Source organism: Myxine glutinosa, chromosome 1 (assembly GCF_964187855.1).
Source record: "Myxine glutinosa chromosome 1, kmMyxGlut1.1, whole genome shotgun sequence".
NCBI classification, from domain to species: domain Eukaryota; kingdom Metazoa; phylum Chordata; class Myxini; order Myxiniformes; family Myxinidae; genus Myxine; species Myxine glutinosa.
Genome location: NC_136261.1, coordinates 7,080,101 through 7,105,836, shown reverse-complemented (window position 1 = coordinate 7,105,836; position 25,736 = coordinate 7,080,101). Strand labels below are relative to the sequence as shown.

Below are 25,736 nucleotides of genomic sequence, written 5' to 3'. Positions count from 1 at the left end.
CCACACCTTTTTGTCCCAATAAACTATTTACCAACCTGCACTTTCACCCCAAATGCATTCAAAGCAAAATTTCCCACAGAGCAATGATGCTGTCTCGACTGGATTATTATGTCACCGACTTTGGATCAAACCAATGGCCTTCTCCTGAACGTGTAAATGGTGCTATAAACAATCGGACTCCAAAGTGCTTGGAAATTGAGATTTTATGTCATTGATCTACACATAATATCCCATAATATCAAAGTGGATTTTTATTTTTTTTATTTTTTACAAATTAATTAAAAAGTGAAAAGCTGAAATGTCTTGAGTCAATCAGTATTCAACCCCTTTGCTATGACACTCCAAATTGAGCTGAGGTGCATCCAATTTCCTTTTATCGTCCTTGACATGTCTCTACAACTTGATTGGAGTCCATCTGTGGCCAATTCAATTGATTGGACATGATTTAGAAAGAAACACACCTTTCTATATAAGATCCGACAGTTGACAGTGCCTGTCAGCAGAAACTCTACCAAGTCCAAGGAACTGTGCGTATAACTCCGAGATAGAATTGTGAGGAGGCATAGATCTGGGGAAGGGTATAAAACAATTTCTAGAGGGTTGAAAGTTCCCAAGAGCACAATGAGATCCATCATTAGAAAATGGGAAGAATATGGAATTACCCAGAGTCTTCCTAGAGCTGGCCATCCGACCAAACTGAACAACCGGGCAAGAAGGACCTTGGTGTCAGGGAGGTGACCGAGAACCCAATGACCACTCTGACAGAAGTACAGAGTTCCTTGGCTGAGATGGGAGAACCTGCCGGAAGGACAACAGTCTCTGCAGCACTTCACAAATGTAGTTTTTACGGGAGTAGCCAGACGGAAGCTACTCCTGAGAAAAAGACACATGACAGCATGCCTGAAGTTTGCAAAAAGGCACGTTAAAGACCCTGAGAGCAAGAGGAAAATATTATATGGTCTGACGAGATGAAAATTGAACTCTTTTGCCTGAATACAAAGCCCTACGTTTGGCGGAAACCAAGAACAGCTCATCACCCATCTAACACCGTCCCTAACATGAAGCATGGTGGTGGAAGCATCATGCTATGGGGATGCTTCTCAGCGGCAGGGACTGGGGAATTTGTAAGACTACAGGGAGCAATGAAAGGAGCCAAATACAGGCAAATCCCTGAGAAGAAGAACCTGCTTCAGAGTGCAAAAGACCTTAAACTGCGGTGAAGATTTACGGTCCAACAGAAAAATGACCGCAAGCATACAGCCAAAGCAACACTGGAATGGCTTGAGAACAAGAACGTGAAAGACCTTGAGTGGCCCAGCCAAAGCCCAGACTTGGATCTCATTGAGAATCTGTGGAAAGACTTGAAGACTGCTGTTCACGGACGCTCCCCATCCAACTTATCAGAGCTTGAGCAAATCTGAAAGGAAGAATGGGAGAGACTCCCAAAATCCAGATGTACAAAGCTGATACAGACAAACCCAAGAAGACTCGAAGTTGTAATCACTGCCGAAGGTGATTCTACAAAGTATTGACTCAGGGGGTTGAATACTTATGTAAATGAGATATTTCTGGATTTCATTTAAAAAAATATTTTGTAAAAATTTCTAAAAAATAAAATAAAATTACACTGATATTATGGGATAGTTTGTGTAGATCAGAAAAATATATATATATTTAATCCATTTTAAATTCAGACTGTAACAATGGAATGAGAAAAGGTCAAGGGTAGTGAATACTTTCTGAAGGCCGCACTGTAAATGATGTCATGGTGAGAAACATGTACAGTTACAAGATAAATGGGTTTTGTGTCTCAAAAATGCAAATGACGTTATATCTTGATGTCATTCTTTTTTCAGCTCGTGTAGAAATATTGTCTGACCCAATTTGTTTGTTGATGGCGGCACAATTAGCTTAGAGCCGCCTAGTCTTGGTTCAATTCCCGACCTGACTATAAACTGTCACATTGGTGATACATAGACAGTGTTGCATCACAAGGTGTATGTCCATTGGATGGACATTAATCCGGATGTCCCATCTGCCGGCATTAGTTAGTGGACGTTAAAGATCCCATGAATGGTACTTTTGATGAATGTAGGTGAGTTATCACCTGGTACCCAGAACTAATTACCAATTCCTGCTCCAACCAGGCCTGCAGAGAAGATGGGGACAACCGTGTCTATTTGTCCTTGGAAATGTGCACATGCGACCATTGGAGCCCCCAGCAGCCTGCTTGTTCATGGGATACATGATGATGATGAAGAAGATGATGGAAATAAGATCTCACCAACGACCTGTCGAACAGTGACCGGTTGGGACAGAGAGCCATGAGGTCCTGGTCCTGCAGCGTTCACAGCACATACACGAAAGAACATGCGTGCTCCAGTGGCTAGTCCCGACACGCACACGTTTGTACGTGTCACCAAACCTGGGCAGGCCTCTTTCCATTCGTCCCCTGTACACACAAAACAGGGCGTTCACACATCCGTATTATAACTAAAGAGTGCACACCCATTTGGTTTTGAGAAGCGAACTCACCTCCATCCACGTGATACTCAACATTATATCCCAAAAGACCCGTCACTCCAATTTGTTCTGGCATCTTCCATCTCAGAGTGACACTCTCATCGCTCACATCCTCAACAGCCAATCCAGTCGGTTGTCCAGGTGGGTCTGATAGCAGGGAGGACCAAGTGGAATGGACAGAATAAGGAGAACGAGTCAATGGATAGAGCCTGTTCCTGCATGGTCAAGAGGTTGGGATGTTATTGTGGGTGAAAGTCATACCAGATGCCATATTGCGGTTTTTAGGTTTATTCGACTGAGCGAAGCGAGGTTTTAGCCGAATATTCCTGATACATTGAACACACTGCAACCTATGCCAACAGAAATGGATATTGGATGGAAAATGCGATCAGCATTCCCAAACAATCGTGGAACTTTGTTTAAAAATTACGCATGGGTACGCACTCCTGTGTTGATAGATTCAGGCAAATCGCTCAAGTGGTTCCAGAGAAAATGAATGAAAAACCAATAAAGGGGAAAATCATGGATGCATGGGGAGGGAGCACTGCAGTATCTCTAAACCACGAATTCATGAAATTCCCTTATATACTGTGCTGCTAATTGTAGTACAATGTAGTGCTACTTAGGCCTTTGTGCAGTTTCACGAGGTACACTTATGTCTGGGGTTAATTATGTCTATCGTTGATCGTTGTCCTTCAGGAACCACTCAGTTTGGAGTGGAACATTGTTGGAATTCCACGTGTCCATGAAGGTTCCAATCTCTGAGACATATTGGGCATGTCCTCTCCAGTGGCTCGACTGGCATTTGTTGCTCCAACAGCTCTGTCTGCATGCCAGCCATGCCATCCTGCAGTTATCACCAACTGCTAAATGCCTCAGGAAGGCCTGGGATGGAAAGCCTGGATGGCTGGAAATGTTTCTTATTGTGAGTCCATTAGAAACGTGGAAACATAACTTGCTTTAGGTTATGAAGAATGATTTCAGTTTAAAACAGCAATCTGAGGTTCAAACAGGAATATGTACAATGTACATGAATGTCACACACTTGGACAAGGACATGAAGAGACATCAGTGCACAGTTACGTGATTACAAGGACATTAAGAGAGATCAGTGCACAGTTACATGATTACAAGGACATTAAGAGAGATCAGTGCACAGTTACATGATTACAAGGACATTAAGAGAGATCAGTGCACAGTTACATGATTACAAGGACATTAAGAGAGATCAGTGCACAGTTACGTGATTACAAGGACATTAAGAGAGATCAATGCACAGTTACATGATTACAAGGACATTAAGAGAGATGAGTGCACAGTTACGTGATTACAAGGACATTAAGAGAGATCAATGCACAGTTACATGATTACAAGGACATTAAGAGAGATCAGTGCACAGTTACATGATTACAAGGACATTAAGAGAGATCAGTGCACAGTTACGTGATTACAAGGACATTAAGAGAGATCAGTGCACAGTTACATGATTACAAGGACATTAAGAGAGATCAGTGCACAGTTACATGATTACAAGGACATTAAGAGAGATCAGTGCACAGTTACATGATTACAAGGACATTAAGAGAGATCAGTGCACAGTTACATGATTACAAGGACATTAGGAGACTTCAGTGCACAGTTACATGATTACAAGGACATTAAGAGAGATCAGTGCACAGTTACATGATTACAAGGACATTAAGAGAGATCAGTGCACAGTTACATGATTACAAGGACATTAAGAGAGATCAGTGCACAGTTACATGATTACAAGGACATTAAGAGAGATCAGTGCACAGTTACATGATTACAAGGACATTAAGAGAGATCAGTGCATAGTTACATGATTACAAGGACATTAAGAGAGATCAGTGCACAGTTACATGATTACAAGGACATTAGGAGACTTCAGTGCACAGTTACATGATTACAAGGACACTAGGAGACTTCAGTGCACAGTTACAAGATTACACGGACATTAAGAGAGATCAGTGCACATTTACATGATTACAAGGACATTAAGAGAGATCAGTGCACAGTTACATGATTACAAAAAGATTAGAATGCATCAGTGCACAGTTACATAATTACAAGGACAATAAGAGAGATCAGTGCACACCTACATGATTACAAGGACATTAAGAGAGATCAGTGCACAGCCACATGATTACAAGGACATTAAAAGAGATCAGTGCACAGTTACATGATTACAAAAAGATTAGAATGCATCAGTGCACAGTTACATAATTACAAGGACATTAGGAGACTTCAGTGCACAGTTACATGATTACAAGGACATTAAGAGAGATCAGTGCACAGTTACATGATTACAAGGACATTAAGAGAGATCAGTGCATAGTTACATGATTACAAGGATATTAAGAGAGATCAGTGCACAGTTACATGATTACAAGGACAGTAAGAGAGATCAGTGCACAGTTACATGATTACAAGGACAGTAAGAGAGATCAGTGCACAGTTACATGATTACAAGGACATTAAGAGAGATCAGTGCACAGTTACATGATTACAAGGACATTAAGAGAGATCATTGCACAGTTACATGATTACAAGGACATGAAGAAAGATCAGTGCATAGTTACATGATTACAAGGACATGAAGAAAGATCAGTGCACAGTTACATGATTACAAGGACAGTAAGAGAGATCAGTGCACAGTTACATGATTACAAGGACATTAGGAGACTTCAGTGCACAGTTACATGATTACAAGGACATTAAGAGAGATCAGTGCACAGTTACATGATTACAAGGACAGTAAGAGAGATCAGTGCACAGTTACATGATTACAAGGACAGTAAGAGAGATCAGTGCACAGTTACATGATTACAAGGACATTAGGAGACTTCAGTGCACAGTTACATGATTACAAGGACATTAAGAGAGATAAGTGCACAGTTACATGATTACAAGGACAGTAAGAGAGATCAGTGCACAGTTACATGATTACAAGGACATTAAGGGAGATCAGTGCACAGTTACATGATTACAAGGACATTAAGAGAGATCAGTGCACAGTTACATGATTACAAGGACAGTAAGAGAGATCAGTGCACAGTTACATGATTACAAGGACAGTAAGAGAGATCAGTGCACAGTTACATGATTACAAGGACATTAGGAGACTTCGGTGCACAGTTACATGATTACAAGGACATTAAGAGAGATCAGTGCACAGTTACATGATTACAAGGACAGTAAGAGAGATCAGTGCACAGTTACATGATTACAAGGACAGTAAGAGAGATCAGTGCACAGTTACATGATTACAAGGACATTAAGAGAGATCAGTGCATAGTTACATGATTAAAAGGATATTAAGAGAGATCAGTGCACAGTTACATAATTACAAGGACATTAGGAGACTTCAGTGCATGGTTAGATGATTACAAGGACATCGGGAGATTTCATTGCACGGTTAGATGATTACAAGGACATTAGGAGACGTCAGTGCATAGTTACATGATTACATGAACATTAGAATGCATCAGTGCACAGTTGCATAATTACAAGGACATTAGGAGATTTCATTGCACGGTTAGATGATTACAAGGACAATAAGAGAGATCAGTGCACAGTTACATGATTACAAGGACATGAAGAGAGATCAGAGCACAGTTACATGATTACAAGGACATTAAGAGATATCAGTGCACGGTTCGATGATTACAAGGACATTAAGAGACATCAGTGCACAGTTACATGATTGCAAGGACATGAAGAAAGATCAGTGCACAGTTACATGATTACAAGGACATGAGGAGACTTCAGTGCACGGTTAGATGATTACAAGGACATTAGGAGACATCTTAGGACATTAGGACAACGATATTAGGAAACATATTGTTGCGGTTTTATGTTTTACAAATAAAGGTTAATTTCCCTTCATAGTTTAGTCACACTACAACACGTAGCCTCGCCATAGTTCAGTTATTTCTTAGTCAGTGTAAGCGTAGACCTTTCCTATGTGTAGTTTTGCGTTGAGTAGAATAATAATAATAATAATAATAATTCATTTATTTTGTATAGCGCTTTTCATGAAGCCCAAAGGCGCTTTGACAGAGTGCAAAACATAATGCATAACAAAACATGGAAACAACAATTGCAAAAAGACAAGAATCAATAGGGAAATATTTAAAGCAAAAGGAGGGAGAAGGAGAAGTGATAGTCAGGGGTTAAATGCTGTGGGTTGAATGTTGAATGCAGTGCTGAACAGGTGGGTCTTGAGTGATGTTTTGAATGTGGTGAGTGAGGAGGAGTCTCTGATGGTGTGAGGTAGTGAGTTCCAGAGGGTGGGAGCAGCGATGGAGAAGGCCCTGTCCCCCCAGGATCTGAATTTGGTCCGGATGGGGGGGGGGGGTCAGGAGGTTGGTACCAGCAGAGCGGAGGTTGCGGGTGGGAGTGTGTCTGGCGAGGAGGTCAGCCAGGTAGGATGGGGCCAGGTTATGGAGGGCTTTGTAGGTCAAGAGGAGGATTTTGTACTGGATTCTCTGGGAGATGGGGAGCCAGTGAAGCTTGTAAAGGACGGGGGTGATGTGGTCACGGGTCCGTGAATGGGTGAGTAGACGGGCAGCGGAGTTCTGAATGTATTGGAGTTTATTGGCGATTGTTGAGGGTGAACCATAGAGGAGGCTATTGCAGTAGTCCAGACGGGAAGTGATGAAGGCGTGGATGAGGGTTTCTGCAGCCACGGAGGAGAGGGATGGACGGAGACGGGCGATGTTTTTCAGGTGAAAGAAGGCTGTCTTTGTGATCTGTTTAGTGTATTTGTCGAAGGAGAGGGTTTGGTCAAAGATGATGCCAAGATTCCGGATGTGAGGGGAGGTGGATACTGGGAAACCGTCGATGTTGAGGGCAAAGTTATGGGTGGACTTGGTGAGCGTTTTTGGGCCAATGATGATTATTTCCGATTTATCACAGTTAAGTTTGAGGAAATTGATTTGAAGCCAGGATTTTATTTCAGAGATGCAGTTTGTCAGGATAGAGTGGGTGTCGGTGGAGACGGACTTGGTGGAGATGAAAAGCTGGATGTCATCGGCGAAGCAGTGGAATTGGAGACCATGACGGCGGATTAAGTGACCGAGGGGGGACAGGTAAAGGATGAAGAGGAGGGGGCCAAGAACTGAACCTTGGGGGACACCTTGGGGGAGGGGAGCAGTGGGGGATTTGCAGTTATTGATGGAGATGAACTGGCGTCTGTCAGAGAGGTATGATTTAATCCAAGAGAGGGCAGTGCCGGTAACGTTAAAGGTGGATTCAAGTCGGGTGAGGAGGATGGTGTGATCGATGGTGTCAAAGGCAGCGCTGAGGTCGAGGAGGACGAGAATGTTGAGGTTGCCAGCGTCAGAGGAGAGGAGAAGGTCGTTGGTGATTTTGAGGAGAGCAATTTCAGTACTGTGGTTGGAGCGGAATCCGGATTGGAATGTTTCATACAGGTTATTGGCAGAGAGGTGATGTTTGAGTTGAGTGGCTACAGCGCGTTCCAAAACTTTCGACAGAAAGGGTAGGTTGGAGATGGGTCTGAAGTTGTTTAGGGTGTCAGGGTTTAGACCAGGTTTTTTTAGAATGGGGGTAACAGCAGCAATTTTGAGGGATGGTGGGACGATGCCTGTAGACAGGGAGGAGTTTATTGTTGCAATGATAAGTGGAGAGAGAGCAGGGAGGGAGGCCTTGACAAAGCTGGAGGGGATGGGGTCAAGAGTGCAGGTGGCAGTTTTCATTCCTATGAGGAGTTCAGAGAGGTCAGTAGGGGAGACCGGGGAGAATTGAGACAGGGGAAGGCAGGATAAGGGGGGGCAGGTGGTTGGAGGGGGAGCGGGTGCGGCGGTGGTCAAGCTGTTGTAGATGTTGTCAATTTTGCGTTGGAAGAAAGAAAGGAAGGAGATGCAGTTGTCTACTGTGAATGACTGGGTGGTGGTGTCCAGGGGGCGGAGGAGTTTGTTTATTGTCGAGAAGAGTGCTTTTGGGTTTCCGGAGCCAGAGTGGATAATTTGAGAGTAGTAGGCGGAGCGGGCGTGGGAGAGGGCATCTTTGTAGTGTTGTAGGTGGTCCTTGTAGGCTTGGGAGTGAACTGTGAGACCTGTTTTATTGCGGAGTCTTTCAAGTTGGCGAGCACGAGTTTTCATCAGGCGGAGTTCAGGGGTAAACCAGGGAGCAGAATGGGTGAAAGAAACTGTTTTGGTTTTTACAGGCGCAAGCTGGTCAAGGCAGGAGGAGAGAGTGTGGTTGTAGTAGTCAGTGAGGTCGGAAGGGGTGTGGAGGTCAATGAAGGGAGAAGTGGACAATTTTTTCAGAGAGGGTGGATGAGAATGAGGTAGGTGAAAGAGCGTTTAGCTTACGGAAGTTGATAGTGCGATAATGTCTTGGTGTTGGGGTGGGGATGTTGATGGTCATAGTGATGGCTAAGTGGTCAGAGAGGGTGAGGTCAGAGCCAGAGAGATGGTGCAAAATTAATCCAGTGGAGCAGACAAGGTCCAAAATGTGACCACGGATATGCGTAGGAAAGTTGACATGTTGAGTGAGGTTAAAGCAGGTGAGTAAATCAGTGAAGTCAGTAGTTATTGTGGAGTCAGTGGAGTCCATGTGGATATTGAAATCACCAAGGAGGAGGATTGAGGGGGAGAGGGAACATAGCTGGGTCAGAAAGTAGGAGAAGTCAGACAGGAATAATGGGTGTGGTTTGGGAGGGCGGTAGACGACAGCCATGACTGACTGCGTGCGACCAGAGAGTTTAAAAGCCAGGTGTTCAAAGGATGAGGATGAGGCGATGGGGATGAGGCTGGTCCTGATGTCTTGACGGTGGATAACGGCAATTCCACCACCTCGGCCCTCCGAGCGTGGTTTATTGACATAGGAATATCCATTGGGTGTGGTGAGGTTGAGCGTGTAGTAGTCCAGTGGTTGTTGCCAGGTTTCGGTGAGACAGAGAAAGTCCAGTTTGTTATCCAGGATGTAGTCGTTGAGGATGAGGCATTTGTTGTTGAGGGACCGGGTGTTGAACAGGGTGAGCTTGATGTTGTTTTGAACAGCGGGGATGAATTCAGGTGATTTAGCCAGGGTTCGCAGGCAGGAGATGCGATTTTGTGCGTTGCCGTGACTAGGTGCGCTGGGACGATGAGTGGGAGTGCGCTGAGCCGACCAGAGGACGGGGATGGAGTGACCTGATTGTACATATACAAACTTACGACCGGAGCCACGGTGAATGTACCTGGGTCGTCGGAGGAGTCCATTTGATTTGATGGCAGAGATGCATGATGGGGTTTGATGGCAGAGATAATGAGAGTTAGGACCCCTTCCAATGCTTCAATGCCGCCTCGATGCTTTGAGTTTTGGCGCAAATTACCACGAGGCCGGCCTGACAAGTCGAGGCAAGCCGAAAGGAGGCGGAACAGGAGAAGTGGGAGTGACCGGTAAGCATGAGCCGCCAATCAGGGCTCGAGGGGATTGGCTTAGCACTGCGGCAAAAGGCGTGGTTTGGAACATTTGAGGCAGGCCAGGGCATGGCAATATAACCCTGTGCCCAAAAGCCCCCACCTCAGTTAAGAGTTCTGAGAGTGCGCGGTGTTGAACAAGTTATGGGGAGAGGCGCTTACCAGTTATGAGGAATGGTGCGCTGAGACGAGTTATGAGGAGAGGTGCGCTGAGACGAGTTCTGAGGAGAGTTGTGCTGAACCAAGTTAATAGTTCTGAGAGTGCGCGGTGTTGAACAAGTTATGGGGAGAGGCGCTTGCCAGTTCTGAGTAGAGTTGCGCTGTACAAGTTAACAGTTTGAGGAGGACCTGCGCTGAGTGATGAGCTTGAGTTATCAGTTCGAAGTGCAGTGTTGAATTACAAGTTCTGAGGAGAGGTGCGCTGAACCAAGTCAAGAGTTGAGAGTTCTGAGAGTGCGCGGTGTTGAACCAAAGTCATGGGCTGGGGTCCTCTGTTGAATTGAGCTTGAGTCAGATCCTGAATTGAGTTGCGAGAGTGAAAGCGCGCCGTTGCATAAATCGCGCTGTGAAGAACCGCCGAGCCGGGCAAGAGACGCGCATATTCACCTGCCTGCCTTTGTTCGAGATACGCGCCGCGAGGATCCCTCCTGCCTGCCTGCCTTCATCGAGGGACGTGCTGTAACCGCAGAGGGCCACGCCGGGCGAGCTGTTCCTGAACAACAAAGCCGGCACGTTCAGCGCATGAACCATCCTTCCTTCATTCCCCCTGTGAGTGTGAACGGGCTCATTGTCTGGGGCATAAGCTAAGACTGCTTAAGTGCCTGCTCTGTGTCTCTTCACCTTGTATAGCTGCAAATAAACCTGTGTTCTTCCTTCTATTTGATCGTTCCTGTCATTTCCATCTATTGACTAAGCGTGGTACGAATTATATCGCTCTAATCGGGTTCCAATAACAAGGTAATTGCACGGACCACGTGGTGCACCATCCGCTCGGGTGCACTCAAATTACGCGTGGTTCGTGCGAGACTTGATCCCCGCTTCCGCGGCGGCGTAGGTACTAAGCTACGTGCGAACATTGTCCCGAAACCCTGTCCCGCATCCGACCGGAAGTGGCGACTCAAGTCTCACGGTTGCGACGACCCAAGGAGAACAATGGGCTTAATCTCCCCTTGGTAAGGGAAGGAGGGGTGCGCAAAACCGTAACAATATTTTCAAATATCGGCTTTCAAGCTAAGATGGCTGTCAATCCACGTGACATATGACATGAAAAATGTACACTCTGCATATGTATGGGTAGGGGATCACGTTTGTGAAGTTTCGTATTGATCGGATAGGGTTTGCATTTCTATTCAAGATGGCTGCCAAATCACATGACCTATGATGTCATCATTTTCAACCTATATGAGACAATGGTGTTAGATGACATTTGTAAAATTTCCCATCGAAAGCGTAAGCGGTTTCAGAGATATAATTATTTAATATTTTCCTTCAATTCAATATGGCTGCCAACCATGTGACCAATGACGTTTTCGTGATCAACTTTTAATTGCCATGCCTAGTCCATGACACATGTAAAGTGTTGAGTCAATAAATTTGGTGGTTTGGGAGGAGATGTTTAAAAAAAAAATGTTTTTAGGTTAAATCCAATATGGCTGCAAAACCATGTGACCTATGATGTCATAAATTTAATATTTCAATACAAATGTGTGATAGATCATGTGCATGCAATTTCAGATTTTTAGAACTAGGGAGGTACCCGTGCTCCGCACAGGTGGGAGGCCAGAAGCAAACAGACAATGCAGAAACAGCGAATGCTAAAGCATGAAACCAATAAATTCCACATTCCTGTGGCACCTTCAGTCGCACGTCAGACATGGACAGCAAGTTTGTGAAGGACTTCCATGAAAAACGTACCCGTTCGCAAACAAACAGGTACGTGTGTTCCATTCCCAGTCAATGGCGAATCTGCATATGGCGATCCACGAATATCACACTTGGAACGTAAAACCGTGACGGCATTCCGTCATTCACTTCAACTCGATATCTCTTTTGTCATTCCAAACAGCATAACTCCAATCACAAATTAAATAACATTAATATAAAAAATAAACTTTTAACAACATTCGTGACATAAACAAATATTTAAATCCTGATGTGAAGTTCTGTACGGTTGGGTGAATACAATTACGAATTCAAAATCGTAATTGTATTCACTCAATTCCAATCATCAATTGATACTTTCACAAAACGATTAACACGATTAACGTTTAACGATTTAACATTACGATTGAATGATGGTTGTATTGGGATATTATCAAACCCGCGCATTGCCGTAATCTGTCCACTTCCGCATTCGCGGCAGGTTCATAATTCTCATCAAAATCTAAACAGTATTTGTAGAATTTCAATAAAAGCCACATCACTGTTCATATCGGTAAATATTATTCCATTGTGTTTTGAAAAACTGTAAAATTTGAAAAATTTGAAAAACAATGTAGCCTATTTTACTCCAGGGAGTCCCAGGATTACCCACCCAAAATATCGTTGCGATCGGTTCAGTCGTTTTTGCGGTACCTGGAAACGGACAGACAGACAGACAGACAGACGGACATTTGGTGAATTATAGTAAGATAAGGCATTTAACATTAAAACATTTTTGGCTGGTATACCACGTCATCAATGATGACATCATTATCATGGTTTTGTTCCCCATTGGGAGAACTTGACAATGTGCCAAGTTTCAAATCTTTCCATTCAGTGCTTTCTGAGAAATATATATTTTAATTATTTGCGTTTAATCCAAGATGGCTGCCATACCACGTGATGTATGATATCACAAATATCACAAAAACATTCTGCATGGGTGTCGCTCCTACCCTGAAAGTTTAGTCTCAATCAGACATGTGGTTGCTGAGAAAAACGAGGTTTAACACATATGGACGGATGGACGGATAACCCGAAAACATAATGCCACTGGCCACCTTCGGGGGTGGTGGCATAAAAAAACAACCACACCACGCTACTGAGTCACCGCACAGGTGCAGACGGCCTCCGCTTGGCATCCTGGGAGATCATATCTGGCAGTGTCGCGTCATCAGTTCGGGATGCGGACTCAATTACAATAATGAAGTAAGTAAATCTCCATCAACAGGATTCATATTAATGTAAATTTAGCCGTTATTGTGCTCGGCATGATGCCATTTATCAATATTTTGAGGATGAACAAAATGGCGATTTTGTGATTTCTCGATCTGGTACTTTTGCGAAGTCTTTTGGCGTATTTTTCAATCTCGGTAGTTATGAAAACGTTCGAGAATAAAAGGTATGTCTTGTTAATGCTCATCACTTTACTATGTAGTCGTTCTTCGGTGTATCGTTTTGTACACATTTGAATGGGCGGCCATTTTTTCTCGTGCCATCCCAACATATGGAGTACCATCGTACTCCATGATAATTCTCCACTTCATTCATCCACTGGAGACCATGAATGTAGGAATATACCAAGAGGAACAAACGGCTGGCATGGTGGGCTGGGCCTTGAAGTTCCAATGGCGTTGACCGCGAACACGCGAAGCTCATACGTGGCCCCCTCAATCATGCGCCGTGGCTCAAACCTCGGCTGTTTCACAGGTTCAAAGTTGAGGCGCATCCAGCGGAAACTCTGTTTCTTCTTACGTTCCACCACATAACCTGTCAAAAAGTAAGGGAAATGGCACTTTTAGGGTACTTATGTGTATTCTGCAGTGTTTGAGGCTCATGGTGGAACATGTACATACATGGAGACATCATTGTACTTGGACATGTATTACAAGGACATCAGTAAATAATGGATAAATTAACACAACATCTGTGATGTCAATCTGGAATCCCATCATCATTACCTGTGTGCTCTAGAGTCCCTGTATAAAGAGAGTTGCGCCATGCGCTGACCCGAGATTTCTGGTCATGTGATTTCGTGGCGCCATTTTGTGTCTAACTTCACCGTGCGTGAACGTCAGCTTGGTACGGGAATGTTGTTTATTGTCAAACAAAATGACTGGTTGTTCTGCTTTTGGTTGTTCAAACCAATCTGGGAAATATAAGATGTTTAGATTTCCAAGTGATAAAGTCAGAAGACAAATTTGGGAAGCGAAAGTCAGACGAAAGAGCTGGAAAGCGATCGACTCCTCGAGACTCTGCCAGGTAGGCCCACGCCGCTTGATGATCGATGTTCAAAAGCAATTCTATCTGCTCGGTTTTTTTTTGGTTGTCTGTCCGTTGAAAACCCTTTTAAAGGGAAGTGATTTGTGTTTGTTTATAATCTTCAAGGAGCTGACCAAAAATGCATTTCCGTGGGAAGAACCCTGCTCAATTTTTTTCGGGTAGTCCTAGCGGACCGCATATTGTCATTGATTGATGAAATGTCCCGGTACAGTGACATTGCCTGGTCTGCGGTTGGGTAGTCTGCGGGCAATGTCACTGCACTTTTTCAGAGGGAATTAATTTTGATTTTATAGGGGTGGGAAACCCATGGTCCGTTTTGTTTTCAGTTGTCTGTCCGTCCATTCAAAACTTATTCCGAGGCAAGTTATTTTTTTGGTTTAAAATCTTTAGCCTAATCGGCAATCATAAAAGCAATTTTAGGGGGGGGACCTGCTCAATTTTTTTGCGGGTTGTGCAGCCATCCATACGTCCAAAATTTGACGAGTTCTTGTTTGCTTTGTACAGTGCTCATGCGTCTTGTGGCATATTTGCTCAAATATTTCCCACCCCGGGATTTATGGCCAAATTGTAGTGATGGAAGATTTTGCACATTGGACAATCCCTATATATTTAACCTGGTGACAGCTATCGTTCCCAAAACATACAATATTTCTCGGTGATTAATGCAGTAAAACAGGTGTATTTGTGTACCCACATTTAAAACTGGCTCAACTTTCAAAAGCTGTTATCCCTGTTTGATATCAATATACATGTGGTCGATAGAGCCAGCGATTTGTCTGGCCATCTTCCGGAAGATTGTCCATGTGATTTTTCTGTTGTGGAAGTACTAGTACATGACAGCTCATTCAAATTAAACTGTGTTGTGTTAGAATAAAAATTTCAATAAATAAATACATCAAGGATACATCAAATACAAGTCACTTGTGAGGAGTGAACGGAGTAGTGATGGTGTCTCACTTGTGAGGAGTGAACAGAGTAGTGATGAGTCTCACTTGTGAGGAGTGAACGGAGTAGTGATGAGTTTCACTTGTGAGGAGTGAACGGAGTGGGATGAAGTGTTGGTCTGGTCAGAGTGTTGTATTACGGGCAGAGTTTTCTTACGGTCTGAATGTATGAATCATGTTCTGTACTGAATGTATGAACCAAGTTTTGTACTGAATGTTTACTGTGTTGGCCTCATCGTGTTCCTGGTGAAATTAAACAAGTTATGGTGAATACGACGTCTTATCTGTGCTTTTCCATATCTGTTCGACTCGACGAACCGTGCACACTGCAGGTATTTTTTAAAGTTTTTTCTCTGTTTAATTACGGCTTGGCGCAGTCGAAAATTAAGTGTTAATTAAGTCGCCAGCTATGAAACATATCAATCGATCAGGCAATATCCATCAGAGTTCTGGGCAAGGGTGTAGTAATAAATGAACGTTTCAATCTTACTAGATGCCGATGACGTTTTCCTTATGTCAGAGACAGAAGCTGACTTGCAGCTTGTTAAATCATTACAATGGAAATTGAATATAAATGTCGATAAAACTAAAGTTGTACACTATAGAAATATGGCAATACCACGTACAGAATTTGTTTTAAGTGTGTTAGACTATATGTCGGCTGGAAGTCCTACACCGGAATTGCTCTCGGCACCCTTTAAAAAATATTGGATATGCCCACACTCCTTTCTAAAAGTTATTAAAATTCAGAGAACGACAGCATTGGTTTGTCTTACTTATAATGTTAGCTCTTATATGCAGTGTTGGCTTGTAATATGCATTGCCATACCACTTTTAATATCACCACACAGCTCTTTTTCACGGCAATAGCTGAGTTTTTGACAAAACAAATATCACCTGTATGTAATAATAAGACTAAATATGTGTCGTAAATTTTTTTTTAGCAGGTTTAGAATATATCACCCCATATCGCGAATGTACATGTATATCTAATCCGACACACTTAGACACAAAATGGCGTCCAAATTTGAGTTGACACAACTCTCTATATACAGGGACTCTAGTGTGCTCAGATGGAAACATCAAACAGGTGTTTTCTATCATGCCACCATGAAACTATATACGAGTAATAATTATTACCGAATCCCCTGTCTTTTTCTTCTTCTTCTCTTTCTGAACTTTTTTTTTTTTTTTTTTTTTTTTTTTTTTTCCTTTTTCTATTCCTTTTTCTATTCTTCCTTTTCATGTTTTTTTCCTTGTTATTATTATTTTTCTTTCTCTTCTATTCCACTACTTTCAGTCTCAGCTATCCTGTGTCCTTCTTGACAGGGACTTCCTGTGGAATCTGATAAATTCTGCCTCTCTGAAGGGTGCCGGAAATAAACATGTCACAGGTCATGGCCGCCTGGTAGTAGAGGATCCCGAACCCAATGGTAATGCTACGGCAGGCTGATCTATCAACAGGTGTAAAGTGTCGAAGTGGTTGTACTCGTGGACATGCATGGACGGTGGTCCGTCCAACCACTTCCGGTTCCATTATTCAGCCCATCAGATTGGCATTGTCAGGACAATGTGTTCGTTTGAGTTCCTTGGAACCCTATAGAATGTCTTGGCCCAGTTTTGGACTTTCTAGTTAGCTGTGACTGATGAATGTCTGGTCTGTTAATTAAATTGCCAACAGTGTTCTTAACCGCAACAAGTCCTCCATACCACCTCGATTTCAGGATACTGGGGTTATTACATCCTTTTTGGGGAGGACAACCTCTTTGCAGAGCAATTGCCTCCAATTCCTCACTTAACGATGACGGATATTGCCTTCCTGCTTTTCCATCTCGCACTGATAAGGTGATTTCTGTCCTCGTCACTCGTAAGAATGTTGCTAGAATTATTCATTATTTGGATGCCTCAAAAGCTACTGGTCCTGAAGTCACCTTGAGTATGGCTTTCGTCATTCCAGGTCCACAGGCAACTCGCTCTCCCTAATTAATCATCATTCAACAGGGCCTTAGATTTTAGAGGTGAGACTTGTTTAGTTGCTTTGGATATTTCAAAGGCCTTTGATAAGATGTGGCACAAGGGACTACTTTGCAAGTTTCGGTCGTACGGTGCGCCAGGTGAAATGCTGTCCAACATTTCTGCTTTCCTTTCTAACCGGAAGTTGAAGGTGGTCCCTAATGGTCGATCATCTCCTCCTTGCTTTGCACATTCTGGTGTTCCTCAGGGTTCTGTTCTTGGTCCAACTCTCTTTCTGGTACATATCAATGACTTGATAACGTTTGATGATTTGATGTTAATCATATCATGATATGGATGTAACTTGTGCTCCTACTTGGAATGTCCATTCAGGGTGCAACTCACCTAACAATGGTGCTCCTCCATCCCATTCTGGTGGCTCCCACTCTGCCAAACACCAATCCCCCCCGAGCACCACGATGGAGGGAGTGCTGGGAGGATCAGGAACATCTGCAGGGACATCAAGGACAAGAGGTATCAAATGGGCCTGCTGTTTGGTTTTCCCATATGATTCATGATGCTGTGACGTCAGGGAATGAAAAAGGTAAAACATAAAATAAAATTCCTCTTTTTCTTGGTTATAACCTCATTTACTATTGAGCTGAGTAAATGTTAACTTCTTCCAATATATCCAGTACATAGATGCTAAAAACATCCATATAAGCACAAATAATAATAAAAAGAGATTAACTATTGTCACGTGCAGGAGGCCGCACTCAAAATGGCCGATCGTGTACGTGGGGCTTTGCCCCAGAACAGTAGAACGATGATTGGCCAAATTGAAACCGTGTACGAATCTCACAGTTTGGGCCTAACTCAAGGTTTCTGCTAAGTTGACACCCCATTGACAGACTAAGAAGAAGTTCTCATGCTGATAATTAACAGTTTAATTGTAATTAAGACAATGAGAACTAGAGAATTCATAGAACACGATACCCCATGCAGTGTTCAAGTATTGTATTTCAATTTTAATAAAATAGTGACTTTAATAATGGTTTTTAAAAACCCGGAAGTTTAGTGGTACTGAAGCAGTTTTTATACACCACCCTAACACACTAATAAGATGACGTTGAGTCACAGAACGTAACGTCAATAACCACAATAACCACAAAACGTAGTGTTAATCAGCAACAAACATATCCATATCGGCGGCCTCTTCTTCACACCGATATGCACCCTCTTGGCCACGCCCTCTCATGCTACATATCGGTACATAGCATGGTTCTTGGAGGTATTATGAAGAAGGTGATTTGTGTTATACGGTGTTAAAGCATATAATTCAATTAAAATAAAGGTTTAAAGAATATAAAGGTGTATAAATAAATTAATTCCGGTTTTACCGCCGTTTTACGCAGTCTATTACACCCCCCTATCTAACACGTGTCCACTTTTTACTCAGACATATTCTTCTTCTGTATGCTCAACCTGATGAAAACAGCTGTGATACAAAAAACAGAAAATTGATGATTTAAGTGACCTTCACCTTTTGACGCAAGATAAATCGGCTTCACTGACCCAATATGCAAACCCTGATAAAATTTAAAGTCAATTAGGTGAAAATTGACAATTTTTATGCAAACTTGACCTTTGACCTTTTTATCTAAAAAAAACAACAATCGGCTTGTAGATTTTGATTGGTGAACCAATTCAGTTTGACAATATACAAATTCTTAAAATTTCAGGTCAATTGGATGAAAATGTATTTTAGGTGATGCTGACCTTTGACCTTTTACCAAAATTATTAATTTGGCTTCTCCATATTCTCATCATAAAGTTTTGTTGAAAATTTGGTGACAAAACTCAAATGGTAAAAAGGATACGACCCGGCCCCACACACACACACACACACACACACACACACACACACACACACACACACACACACACACACACACACACACACACATACACAACACACACAGACAGACACACACACAGACAGACACACACACAGACAGACACACACACAGACAGACACACACACAGACAGACACACACACAGACAGACACACACACACACACACACACACACACACACACACACACACACACATACACACATACACACATACACAACACACACACACACACACACACATATGCACACATACACAACACACAAACAAACACACACACACACACACACACACACATAAATGATTGAAACACCGAATTACGGTAAAACGCCAAACTTGTCTTCAGATTCATGTTCAAAATATCAAATTTAATTTAAATAAGTTTTTCCTCGATCATAAACTGATTAGGCAGACAAACAAACAGACAGACAGACGAACAAATTGACAAACAGACGGACGGACATTAACCAACTGCTTAACCCCCTCTTCTTGCTTCACGCGTGTGGGGTGATAATAACACTAATATAATACACAGTTTTATTTAATAAATACTAAACAAGGACACGGAGCACAAACCCCACTCGGCTTCAACAGTTAAACAGCACACACATAGTAAATAACTAGACATAAACTCGGATTGCCACAGGTACCGCTGTACGCACAAAGGTAAAGGTGAGAAACGTCAGGGAATGCAAAGACCCAAAGAACGTGAAGCCATGCAATAGGGAGATCCAGGAGCAGACGGAAATATAGTGTGGAGATGATGGACCCAATAGTTGGCAGCTGAACGAAGTGAAGGAATTGGATGAGGTAGTTAGTTACCACTCTGAGTACGACTCCGTTACCACCCATCTCATGAGTGGTACTGCAATTGGCACTCGTCACCACACTTTACTCACTCACCTCTTGTCAGACATCTCCACTCACATCTCAACCACTCACTGCATGGCTTTTAATAGATGGACCACTTTCCACTCCACCACATGGAATGTCTCCGCACTTCCAATGGAGCCATGCCGAACACCGAACCAATTTACATCGATTTATATTTCTTCACAAGATCGAGACTCATGCAAGAGAGATGAACGATAGGATAACCATAGGAATGAATGAATGGAAAAAGAGAGAGAGCAGGAAAAATGGACAAGTAAGAAAGGAGGATTCAAAGAAGGAAGCGACTTGTAATTTTTTGCTTCCAAGTTGGGCAAGGGTGGTCAACAGGGGGTAAAACAAGACCGATGGTCTAACAACGGTGTAGCCCGGCTTGTTTGATACTTTAATAGAAGAGGATAGTACGACCTGGGTGGGGATACCAGTTACCTGTTAGCAAATAATGTAAGTATTACATTTTTGACATCAGGCATGGACAGCCGGTTCGTGAATGACTTGGGCAAAAAAAGGCGAATGGCAAATGATGAACCAACGAATTCACATTACCTGTGCCACCTTCTGTCAAATGTCAGGCTTTGGCAGCATATTCTCTATATTTTCATTCCAAACAGCATCATTCCAATAACAAATTAATTGCGTTACGTGTCACATGATAGCTGTTAACCAATCAGATTGTATAGAAATAAAAACGGGGGAAAATGGTTTTTAAAGGCTGAATTGGACAAGATACACGAAGGATAATCCCTGGGTTGGACTTGGTCTGTGTACCAAATTTGGTGGTTGTCGGCCCAGCGGTTTTGGCAAATAACATGAACATACAGATAGACAAAGACACACGAGTATATATATGTATGTATGTATGTATGTTTGTATATATATATATATTGTTGCGGATATGAGGATGGCATTTTTTGATTGTGTGTATTGGATTGTGGTAAACTGCTGTGTACCATTGGTTGGATATGGCCCCTCTTGCCTCCAGAGTTGTATAAAGGTAAAAAGGGCGTCTCGGTAATTAGTCCATAAGCATACACGTCAGCCAATCATAGAATGCCCCTGTTCGATAGCTTATATCTTATTATGTGTCTTAGGGTAAGGCTGTGTCTCCCATTAACTTAAATACTCCATTGTACCAAGTGAAATAAGAGTAGATCCCCTTTCATTTCATTTCAATGGCCAACTGCATTTTGGGCGGTTTTCTTCAACCACCATTGGCCACGAGGCAGGGTTGGGGAAGAAAGGTGTGTCTCCACCTCGTCAGAGAGGGGAGGAGTGAGCCAGCCCCACTCGACCAACCATGAACAAGGGGTTTGGCTTGAGAGGGCGGAGAGAGAACGTTTGGGGGAGGTTCGCAAAGGTTGAGGGGCGGGACCTATATAACCCACGGCGGGGCGTTCCCCAAGGAGATGAGCTTTTACAGAGTTGAGACAAGGAGGGAGGAGACAAGAGCTGGGTCGTCAGAGAGTTGCGCTTTTACTGAGTCCAAAGAAAAGAGCTGGGTCGTCAGAGAGTTGCGCTTTTACTGAGTCCAAAGAAAGAGCTGGGTCGCCAGAGCAGATGCGCTTTTACTGAGACAAGCAGCTCCGACCCGTGACTCTGCGCACACGACAGGCTCGGTGGCATCAGCGGCCGTCGAGGTCCAGCCCGACGTCCCGTGCGGGATCAAGCTCCAGCCCGCTCCATGCCGTCCTTCCCCCTCCAGCCCGCTCCGTGCCGTCCTCCCCCCTCCAGCCACACACCTCCTTCCAGCAATCCACTCTGCAATTCCCCGCGTGAGTCAGTGTCTTTGTTTGTTCTGTCCTGGGTAGTAAGTAAGCCTGTTAGATAAGCTAGTATTTTCCCTGTGTCTCTAAAAGCTTCTGTATATTATTTTATTATCTTTCCTTCTCCTTGGTTATTTTGAACCTGGAAATAGTAAATAAATTTAGTAGTATTTTCAACCCTTTTCTCGTCTTATTCCTTTTCCTCTTTGCATTTGTCATCTTAGTCTTTTCCCGATTGAATAGCGGTGGCGCAATACGGCCAACGTTTGGGTTGAATCGGGTTTTAGTCGGGGAATAACTGTTCGGCCGTGGTTACACCACCGCTCGGTCAAAATAACATCTAATCCGCGGTCCGTAACAAATTGGTTTCAGGAGTTGGGATTCGAACCTGGGACTAAATTTATTTATCCCAAATTTTGGACACCAATTGTGTTATTACAGTAACAAATTGGTGTCGGGGAGTGAGATACGAGGCCCAAAGCGCGCTTAACGCGCTCAAAATTACGAGCTGCTGAAAATTTGTGTTTTAAAGCAAAACCCGAATTTTGAAATCGCGCCATGGCTGGTCAAGGCGACGGGATGCCGGTGGGAGAGATAGACGGGGTGGAATCGACCCAGGACCTCGGGGAAATGTATGTGGAGGAAAGGGAGGAGGAGAAAAATGGCAATGTGGTTGCGGAGGTTTCAGACGCACAAAATGTCGCTCTCGCGCACGAGGTTACGGGCGCGCAAAATGGCGCCTCGCACATGGCCACGGCGCCCGCGACCGTAGCAGCGCCGCTGGTGGATTCGAACCTTTTTTTCCTGCAAATGATGGCAAAAATGGATGCAATGAGGGACGAAAGGAGGGCTAACAGTGAGCGATTGAGAAACCAAATTGAAGCAATAACCAACAGAATGTGTGACCGCATGCAAAAATGTGGGGAGACCATGGATCGCATGGTGGGCGAAAGGGTCCCAGGGGTGCACGACGAGGTAACGCGGGTCGAGAAGCGCTGGTTGAACGAAGTTGAGAAAAGCATGGGTACAATGACGGGGGTAGAAATCGCGACCCGGGGTTTGGAAAAGCCAGCGACCGCTGAGGTAGAGGAGGGTGTTTTATTAAAGCCAACGGTCGTCGAGGTTAATAAAGAAAAAGCAGTGCTGGGAATTAAAATTGAAGAGATGAGGGAGGTAGCCCGGGAATTGCAGTGAGAAATGGAAAATGTGCAAAGTCCCTGCTCACATCACGATGCTGTGCTTAACCCGAATGGAAGTTTGCAGGTGCGTGTGGAGAAAAGAATCCCCCAGGTGAGTCGTGCTGTATATTGTGCGGGTAGATTTTGTAAAAGGATGTTTAGCGACAAAAGAATTTTCGCGCGCTTGGGATCGAGGAAGCATCCGGGCGTTGGTGAAGGGTCCCGTGTGAGTGGAAATGGCACGCGTGTGGAAAAAAAGTGTGCGTCAAGGGGTGAGCGTGTAACGAAGCGCGAGTGTGAAACCGAGTGCGAGCGAGCATGCACGTCGGGGTGTACGGAGTGTGACACGGAGAGTGAGTTGGTGATGGCACAGGTGCGAGAGGGCACATCGGAGCGCGAGTGTGAAACCGAGTGCGAGCGAGAATGCACGTCAGGGTGTACGGAGTGTGACACGGAGAGTGAGTTGGTGATGGCGCAGGTGCGAGAGGGCACATCGGAGCGCGAGTGTGAAACCGAGTGCGAGCGAGAATGCACGTCGGGGTGTACGGAGTGTGACACGGAGAGTAAGGTGGTGGTGGAACGTGTGCGAGGAAGCACACCTGAGTTGGTGGTAGCGCGAGTGTGGGAGAGCCCATGTGAGCGCGTTAGTGGGTGGATGCCAGAGTGCACGCCCATGGTGAGTGTTACGGAGGACGTAACGGAGGAGAGGGGTGGACCGAGGTATGCGCAAGAGTGTGCGCGAGAGGTGTGGTGTGTAACAGGGAGAGCGTTGGTGGAATGTACGGACGGCGTTGGAACGCCGGGTTTTGTGAGGGTGAAAGGGGTAGCGTATGCGTGCGAGCATGCAGGTGAAGCATCGACGGTAACCGGGTTAGCGGTTAGAGCGACGGATAGCCGATGCGAGCACTCGGGGCGCGGTGTGCTTTGTTGGATGCGAGGCCCGGCGCGGGTCGAAGCTGCGTCGTTTCTCTTCGAAGCGTCGTTGCCGATTCGGGCTTGGCCCCGCCCCGCACGGTCGAGTCCGGGCCTTGTCGGGCCAGGCGACCGGTCCGGTTCAAGGGCGAGTGGGAGGAAGCGGAACGGTGCCCCCTCGTGGGGACGGGGTTCCGACCGAGGGAGATTGAGCCATCGGGCCCGGGACCGCAAGGTGCCGCGCCGAGATGGTGCGTGGAATCTCGGCCCGACCAAACCACCTCCCTTGAACCGAAAGCCGGACGGATTCAACCTGCAGGTGACCAAACCACCCGAATTCATTGCTCGGTTTTACGAAGCCAAGTTTAATGATGTCATGACACACCGAGGCTAGGATATAGTAGACTGTGATGACGAGGATAGTGTTTTGGCCCCGAAATTAGAAAAACAAAATTTGATGATTGGCAAAGGATTGGCAGAGTGATGATTGGTAATGGTACAGTGATTGGCAGATGATTGGCAAATTTTTGATTGGCTGAAATTTGGTGAGCAAAATTGGTAGTGGAACGTCCCCGATGTGGTGGGATGACAACTCTGTCATCCCTCACAGAGGGGGGCAAAGGAGCACTAGGTTATGGGGTTGATGGCAGTGAAAACTAGCCCGGGAGGGTTAGGATATATCATGTGTAGGGATCTAGCGAAGATGACATTAGGTTACGTTAAGATTAGTTAGTGACAAGGATACCTGTAGTGGGGATGCAGGTAGATTAGTGTGGATGATAATGACGTGGTATGTGCTTAGTTTAAAGGGAAGACGGGGAGCACTAAGTTAGCAGGGCAACAGGTAGTTCAGATGATGCCGTGTGAGTGTTGGAGGTGTATTCAAGTGTATCGAGCAGTGTGTGAGGATTGAACAGGTGGCACCAGGTATGATTGCACAGGTGTGCAACAACAGGTATGAGGAACAGGTGTATGGAATAAATGGTAGTGTGGAATATCTGGAGTATTGGAATGGATGGTCGTGGAGTGAGTATGATGGAAATTGTGGAGTGGAGTGGATGGTGCGAAGGTGTGAATGGGGGAAGAATGGACCCCCATCACGAATACCCGGGGCGGGTAGTGTAAGTGTTAGGTAGAGGGTACAGGTAAATTGTGGTTGGATATTGGCATCTGTGGTGCGGGTGGAAGAATGATGTTTGGATGGGTGCATTAGTGTTGTGGAAATGGCTGGGCGTGTAGCCTGTTAGTGTGTGTAGTTGGTTTGGGCACTCCACCACTGTGAGGATGTCGGCCAGGTGAGGCCGCAGGTGGGCTCTGGGAGCCGGTAGTTGTGGATGGGGCCCGAGGATCCGGAGGACGGACCCGGGTAGCCCAGTGCCAGAGGGCACCAAGGGGTGACAGAGCCAGGAGGGGCCTTCCCCAGTTAGTTAGGTTAGGGTGAGGAGCTAGGTAAGCTCGGGTGGCAACTACAGTGGTGGCGGTGTGCAGGTGGGTAGACCTGCTGGGAGAGCTACACGTCACAGCCCAGAAATTGTGCAAGGGCACCGGGAGATGAATCGGGGGAGTGAGACCCCAAATTGAGAAGCACCACAGTTTGGTCAATGGGAATTGGTTTTTAGAACCCATAGTGTAAGTTGGTCAATGGATTGGCAGGGAAAGACCCCGCGTAGTGTAACGTGTGTTAATGTCATTTAGAAAGTAGTTAGGATGAAGTCTCCTCGCACCATCTGCATCCACTCACCTGAGGTGATGTAACTCCACACCATGCCATGTTTTGATTATTTTTTTATGTGCAAATGTTTTGGATTGTGAGACGCATCATGACGTGGGTGTGACATTGTGCTTGATGTTCCATCTCTTCCTCCTTATGAGGATTGATGACGAATTGGGTGATGGCAAATTTTGGCTAGAGGGATTGTGGTGACGAATTTGGTGTAAGGGAAATATGGGGAAGACGTGACGGTAGCGACGGATTGGTAAATGTGTAGATTTTTGTACATAT

General features: G+C 44.6%; 1 protein-coding gene across 1 annotated transcript in view; it reads right to left on the bottom strand.

Annotated features, from left to right (window-relative positions):
* The window catches only part of LOC137421138 (myosin-binding protein C, cardiac-type-like), a 146,710-nt gene that overhangs the window by 18,537 nt on the left and 102,437 nt on the right, over positions 1 to 25,736 (bottom strand). Inside the window, exons 18-21 of the mRNA XM_068106888.2 lie at positions 17,480 to 17,584; positions 13,476 to 13,664; positions 2,536 to 2,670; positions 2,285 to 2,452 (exon numbers count right to left, since the gene is read on the bottom strand). Coding sequence (XP_067962989.2) covers positions 2,285 to 2,452; positions 2,536 to 2,670; positions 13,476 to 13,664; positions 17,480 to 17,584 — 597 coding nt within the window. The remainder of the gene's footprint in view (positions 1 to 2,284; positions 2,453 to 2,535; positions 2,671 to 13,475; positions 13,665 to 17,479; positions 17,585 to 25,736) is intronic.